This window comes from Chondrus crispus, genomic scaffold, assembly GCF_000350225.1.
Source record: "Chondrus crispus Stackhouse genomic scaffold, scaffold_87, whole genome shotgun sequence".
Taxonomy (NCBI): Eukaryota; Rhodophyta; class Florideophyceae; order Gigartinales; family Gigartinaceae; genus Chondrus; species Chondrus crispus.
In genome coordinates this window covers 269877-277103 of record NW_005178788.1, presented here as the reverse complement: position 1 = coordinate 277103, position 7227 = coordinate 269877, and the positions used below count along the sequence as shown (strand labels likewise).

General features: G+C 55.1%; 1 protein-coding gene across 1 annotated transcript; it reads right to left on the bottom strand.

The window, feature by feature from the left end:
* Positions 1-4973: 4973 nt before the first annotated feature.
* Positions 4974-6869, bottom strand: CHC_T00007822001 (hypothetical protein). The gene has a single exon (XM_005711615.1). It carries the CDS (start codon positions 6867-6869, stop codon positions 4974-4976), a length of 1896 nt encoding a protein of 631 aa, XP_005711672.1.
* Positions 6870-7227: the final 358 nt, after the last annotated feature.

Below are 7227 nucleotides of genomic sequence, written 5' to 3'. Positions count from 1 at the left end.
GGAGGGGCCCGGCGGGGCGGGGCACGAGGAGGAGCGTGCACGTGTTTGCGCGGGGGGAGCGCGCAGGCAGGGCGGCGGTCTGGCGGGCAGGAATGAGCCGGGAATGAGCCGTTGGTGCGGGCGACGGAAGCAAAGGTTACGTGCTGGTCTCGAATGTGAATGTGTGAGGTCAGGTCAGGTCAGCTGCTCAACGTGCGCCGGCTGTAAGCGTAACGGACGATCTGCGATCGACTGTCAGGGCGGCGCATTTACAGTCGGGGCAGCGTGACTCGCGAGGACGACGCGGCACATGAGCAAGGCATTTGCTTATTGGGTGTCTAATTCAACCCCGGGACACGCCCTTGCCCCCCAATTCAAGTCCCCCCCCCCGCCTTGCCCATTACTGTAATCATTCTGCACCTCAACTGCCTTGCGTCTACCATGCATTCCCCGCTTCCACCTCCCCCACCTCCCGCCCCTCCTCCCCGACCTCCCGGTATGCGTCCATATCTGCCGGGAGATCGCAAGCTGGGCGGTCCGGAGGGGTTGTTGAGGTGTGTGTAAAGGGTTGCTAAATAGATTTACCAGGGAAAAAGGGAAGCAGCAGGATAGTGCCGCGTAACTGCTTGTGAGCACGGGTTTGGGACAATTTTGTCAGTGCGTGTGTTGGTTCAGATATTCATTGAGCTCACGTCGAAGACGAACAGCGTCTTCGACCTCCCTTTGATAGTCCTATTGACTCAAATGAAACGATCATTCGTTCATCACACCCCAACAGCATGACAGTTTACTATCAAAATACTCGTTGCTCTTGCTGCCCCTGAAGGTAGGTTTCAGGTAGCCCAATCCTTAAGGGAGTATGTATGTGCGTATGTAGCTAAATGTAGCTTACAAAGAGTGACCCGAATTCATACAGATCAACAACTAAAGTCATGTCTACTGCACCATTCATTCAAGTCAATAACTCTATAACTATATCATCCCGCAACGCACCCCGCCCCCGCCATGCTCACCCTCCCACCCCGCACCATGGCCTCCCCCTCCGCGCTCCTCGCGCTCCTCGCGCTCTTCCTGCCCCTCCTCCTCACCACCCATGTCCGTGCCGCAAACCCGGTCGCCACCCCCATCATCCCCAACGACATGGACGTCTACACGGAGCGCTTCGCAAAGCTGCCCGACGAAAACGGCTCCCCCGCACTAATCATCTCCATCATCCCGAGAGCCCCGGACCTGTACGTCTGCACCCTGACCAGCGTGTACCGCGTCACCCCGACCGCCGACGTCTCGCTCTACCTCGACGTCTCCGCCGCCATCGACCAGAACACGCCGCGCACCCTCTCCACTCAGAACAAGCAGCACGGTGGCGTACGCTCCATCGCCTTCCACCCGGACTTCGCCACGAACAACCTCTTCTACATCTCCGCCATGGAGGAGCGCCCGCCGGACCCACCCACCTTCACCTACATCTCGGACGTCCCCGACCCGATCGACGCGGACAGCGTGCTGCTCGAGTTCCGCCACGACCCGGCCACGGCCCTGCCCGTCCCGGACAGCTACCGCCTCGTCTTCCGCGTCGGCATGCCAGTGTACGACCACCCCATCAAGCAGATCGCCTTCCACGCCTCGCTTCTGTACATCGCCCACGGCGACGGCTCTGTCCAGTCGGCGACGGCCGGCGGCGGCCAGCGCGACGACGCCCTGGGCAAGATCCTGCGCATCGACCCGCGCGAGGCCCCCGACGGCTCCCCGTACACTGTCCCCGCGGACAACCCGTTCGTCGCCGCCGCGGACGCCCTCCCGCCGGAGGTGTGGGCGTACGGCTTCCGCAACCCGCACCATATCTGCTTCAGCAGCGACGGCACGCTGTTCGTCGCCGACGCGGGCCGCGCAAACGTCGAGGAGGTCAACGTCGTGAAGAAGGGGCTCAACTACGGCTGGTCGCTGCGCGAGGGCACGTTCCAGCACACGGGCGGCGGCCTGCTCACCGGCGTCAGCCCGCTGCCGGACGACGACGAGGCCTTTGGGTTCGAGTATCCCGTCGCGCAGGTCGGCCACGAGGGCGACGTGGACGCAGGGATTATCGGGCAGGCCATCGCCGGCGGGTGCCCCGTGGAGAACGCGTCGCCCATGGCCGGGCACTACTTCTACGCAGACTTCCCGACGAGTGGAAAGCTCTACTTCTCCACGCTGGAGGAGATCGACGCCGCCGTCACGAACGGGCCGCCCGACCAGCTCACGCAGGCGCGCACGAGGCAGGCGCGCATCTTCTTCGACCACGACGAGGACCCGGCCACTCCGCCGTTGCTGTTCGAAACGCTCGGAGACGCCATGCGGTCGGAGCCACAATTCGCAACTCAGAACAGAGTAGATGTGCGGTTTGGAAGGGGGTCGGACGGAGAGCTTTATTGGTCCAGTAAGAGGAGTGGAAGGATTTATTTGTTCACGTCTTCCGTGCCGGGGGGACCAGGCGGGAGAAACTGAAATTGCAGGGTTAGCGTAGCGGTATATGTGCACTGCGCTTGTATACTAAAAATGTCGATTTTACGTTGGGAAGACGTCGCGGCATGCCCTGTCCCGGTCGCTCCTTTCGAGTATATCGCGGTCTCGAACACTATAGTTTCATCCACACTGGGATAGGGTAGAGTCCTCGTATTCGCCATTGTTAGCAGAAAGGGAGGACAGTGCGCATGGAGTGTTCTACGCCCAGACATGCTGCGCTGTTTATCCAATTCCAATTCATGGACAAGAGTGCTGGGGTACCTAGAGTGACATTCACGGTAAAGTTAAAAGAGAGTTCCTCAGAGATCAGGCTGGTGTACGGCGGCAAAGAAATAGATGCCAGCTGGACAAGAGAAAAATGGAACTTGTTGTTTCAAACGAAGTGAACAGCAAAGCGTTTTCGATATGCGTACACGTTGCAAGCGGACATGAGTAGCAGTGCAGGACGAAACGGAAGAGACCTGTTGCAGACCATATAGGGTTTGAAGACGTGATTTCCAAGGTGGCACGGTATCGAAAGGGTGTATGTTTTGGCGAGCTTTTATACAATAGCAGACGCCTACGTGCACGAAACCAGAGCTACTGCAATATCAGAAGTGGATGGAAAGTAGGGAATGCACGGTATTGCGCAACGTTGCGAAGGCAAGGGAACGGTACTGCATGGGGTATGTCCCACCATCTTAATCAGTGGTAAGAAGGGCGCGTTCCAACCTGTGTGCGGCACCAGCAGTCAGGCACCAGCAGTCAATTGTGTGTTCTCCATCACCGCGCGCCCTGTTTGTGACCAATCATCTTCGAGAAGACTGCAATGCCGTAAGCAAGACCCCGTCTCGAGGCGGGAGGTGGTTGATGCTGGAGGGGGGTCCGCGAGCACCCGGAAGGGCGGACGGCCTGGCGTTGATATTGGATGGACACATACCCGTGGGGCATAGGTGCACTGTGAAAAAGACCCCAACCGATAGGCTGCTCAGATTATCCGAAAAGGTAAGACCGGGAAAAGTGTAAACAGGTCGGTCGTGGCTCACGGGCCTCACGACTCGTGAGGTGGTCGAAAACGAGGCGGGAGGCGAGCCAATGGCCAAGCGGATGACAAGGCGAGGGGTTTAAACGGGTTGATAAATGTTTCAGTGAGGGTTGATAAACAAACAAACGTGAACTGTGTATTGGTGCAGGTGATCCAATGGCCGAGCGGATGACAAGGCGAGGGTTTTGAAGTGCGTCAATACACTTTCACAAGTGACGGTGGGATCGTTGATAAAGAAACAAAATGGAAAATATGTATTAACCCTTTTTATTAAGGATTTTTGGCGCAGATGATCCAATGGCCAAGCGGATGACAAGGCGAAGGTTTTAAACGGGTTGAGAAATGTTTAAGCGAGGGTTGATAAACAAACAAACGTAATTCTTGTATGTGAATTGGTGTCACATGTTGTTTAAAAGTGCCCCCGACACTTGAGTGTCTGACCCTTTGATCGTATCGCGTGGGTCAGCGCCGATACGTTTTGACACTCACAATTTCGTTTCGTTAACGCTGCTATTCCGTAAATAGCCCGTTAGCTCAGCCCCAGTTTTCCGTCCTGGCTTGCGGACATTTCTCTCCCCGTCTAACGCAGCCGCCCCACAAGTTCGTTAACATCACTTGGTGGCTGAGGTTAGTACGGCTCAAGTGAACCTCATTACTTGCATCAGACGATCTTCGACTTATGCAAAAAGTATTATTTCAGATGGGAGTCGCAACACTCGTTGGCTTAATCGTCGCCATTGTAACTCGTGCCCCAGCCCTGTTTTGAGTCACATGAGACGCCCACTGACCTGGACGCAACCGCGTCGCTCTTCAACCTAGCCCTGGGTGGCTTAACTCTGAACGAGTAGAAGAGGGGGAAAACCCTTGACTCCCGGCGTATACGAGCAGCTTTGGCTTCACTCTAACTAGCTCCTCTGGACTGAGCTCCCGTGGCCAAGTTGCGAACGAGTGTCGCACGGATTGTACACATTCGTCACTGACCTCTGGGATTCTGACTTTAGCCTTTAGTTCCCGGAGCCTCTCCTCTTCCCTCTGCCGCACTGAGAAAGCTTTGACCAGCTCCTCTCTGGTGAGGGCCCCGGCTACAGCTCAATATCTCAGTCTCACAACTAGGTCCAAACGCTTCGTGTACTTCAGCAGTTGCTTATTCACTCTGAGACCTTTCCCACATAAAGTGACGATCTTCGTCTCACTCGTCCACTTCGATGGGTCGAAGCACTCCCCGAGAAATCGACTCAAGTCAGCAACGACAGATTCCTTGCTCACCTCGAATTCGAGATCTGACACCATGGACAGATTGATTGTCTCCAATGCAGCTAGTGTCTTCTTCTTATCTAAAAATTCCCACCGCTCCATACCGTTTGGGGCGACCACGCGCGTACTACCAATCGCTTCGCTCTCTCCTGCAGCAGACCGTGGGCGTTCGGCTTCAGTAGGGCACCGCGAGATGCTATGGTGATGACCCTCTTTACTAGCTGGCGTTCTTTGTCCTCCTATCGCCCACCTGGCTGGGGCCTCGATGTCGCCGTGGGCCGCCAAGCATTACCAGACCATCCCTAGCAACTTCAGCGTAACCGATAGCCTCATTAGCACAATCGTATGTAGTCTCGAAGTGACATGTCAGGTCGCCTGTCCGCGTGACGAAAGTGGTAGGTGCTAATCGAGGCGTGACATGGCAGTTATACTTACTAGCATTCGACATTGCCAAAATACGGCGACTAGTTTCCAGAGTCACGCGCCTTGGACCTCGATAATTGGGCGAAACTGCCCTAGCACTCACCAGCAGCAGTCCCACTCCACACATGCCTACGACTGCTACCAGCAATAGCCCAATCAGAAACAAGATGTCAACCGTAGCTACTGTCTCTGTGCTGAACATAGAGACCCCCCGGCGTTCCGAAAGGTTTTCTGATAGCCAATGGACGGTAGTGTGGGTAGACAACGGGTCTCCTGTCATCCAATCTTTGTGGATTGTCCAGGCGGTCTTGTAACTCGAAGTTGCGACTTGTAAAGCTAGTATAGCAGAAACTTTTTCCTGCTCACTTCTCCATTCCCGGCTCCTACAGGCGATGTCCCCCCAGAAAGGTAAAGAGCTCCCCATGGCTAAGCATATGAAATCCGTGCCCTCGGAATGAATTGCAAAGATCACGGACGTCCTTAGCTGTACCGCCGTGACCCCGACCCCCTCATAGACGTGGGTGACCGACCTCTTTCGAGATGATCCCGATGGTAAAACCCTTACTGTCTTAAATTGCTTCGCGCTAACCGGTGCCTGGACCCGTTCCCCAAAGTCCACTGTCAAATCATACATGATTAAAGAATCCTCCCGTGTCGAGCTGTAACTTTCATCGCTTCTTATGAATGAGACAGGCTCGCCGACTCCCCCTTCGCAAGAAACATTCCAGTCGGTCGGGTAGTCATGAGGTGTCTCGCATTCCAGGGTCAGAGTTGCCTTGCCGAGCGCCTCAATCCTGAGATCTAGACCGCCCAAAGCGTACGCTGGAACGTTAGCCCGAAACCCAGGATCCATAACTAGCTCAAGAGGAGCGAGTGATAGATTTCCAAGCTTGGTTGACCAATCTATTATGTAGAAGTCACTCGCCCCGTCGTAATATAAGAAGTTCGAGCCTCGGAATAGGACCGCTCCCCCAACCCCAGCAAACCATAAACTGCCGTTCCGGCTAGTTGCTAGCTTATCCATCGGATCCAGGGAGTCAAGGATCGCATACTCCCCCTCTCCTCGCTCAATAGTCGACCGCAGGACCTGCAACTCCTCAGCTGTGACGCTATACGAAGCCATCATTCTATCTGTCAGCCCGTGCAGCCGCATGCTTGCACCTGTAACTCTGTCACTGCTTTTGAGCATTCTCCAAATCCCCTCACCGGTGGACAAAACGTCGATTGGTTGACTAGTCGTATTTAAGTGGTATCCCCCGTAAGTTAGTGTGCTACCCGGGACCGAGACGGAACCTGTTCCGAACTCCATCAGTAGTTCAGCCGCCACAAGTGTGACAGTGGCGAGTGCTAGGATGACCCTAACCTTGCCATCTCTGGTGTCCTCTTCGATCACTATCGAGCTCTTTGTGAAGGGCCTCGGCCTTAATTGTACAGGCCGCCCTGAAGATATCCTCTGCCCTGCCCGGACAGATAAGCCAGTCGTCCATATCAATGATATCAGATTGGACGTCACGAAGCTCAAAATCGTTAGTCTGACTACGTTCCACAGCGGGACCCCTATAGTCAGTTCGAAAAGCATTGCGCGCGCGTTGGAAGTTGTGAAATTGACTGTTGTTAGTAAAAGGGGGAGGCGGATTGGGTTTCTGTTTTTGGCGGGAAGCGTGGTCGTCGCCAGGGTGCGGTCGATCATGGTCGTCTCCACCTCTGCGCCCGTCACCTTCCACGCTATTGTTTCTGCGCAATTCCTTCAAGAAACGCCCACGCGTCCGGCCCGGATTCCCCAGGCCGTCTTCCCTAAAATTCATATAATTCTCCGACTACAGTATAAAAATTGGCTCTACAGTAAAATTCAATTTTTCCCTAAAATTCGCTCACAAGTTGCATCGCTGCATCTCCGACGGCAAACGGTTGCCGTGCTTTGATTTTTGTTTGTTTGGATTGGCGGTTACCAAAGCACCGTGGTACCGTGGTTTGCTACTGTTGATGGATGAATTTTAGTTGCAATTAGACAAGTGGGCTCCGTGCGCGCTTCGCGCGCCAAGCCAAGT

Coding starts and splice junctions, on each gene's coding strand:
- CHC_T00007822001 (XM_005711615.1), bottom strand. CDS start 6,869: ATGATCGACCGCACCCTGGCGACGACCACGCTTCCCGCCAAAAACAGA.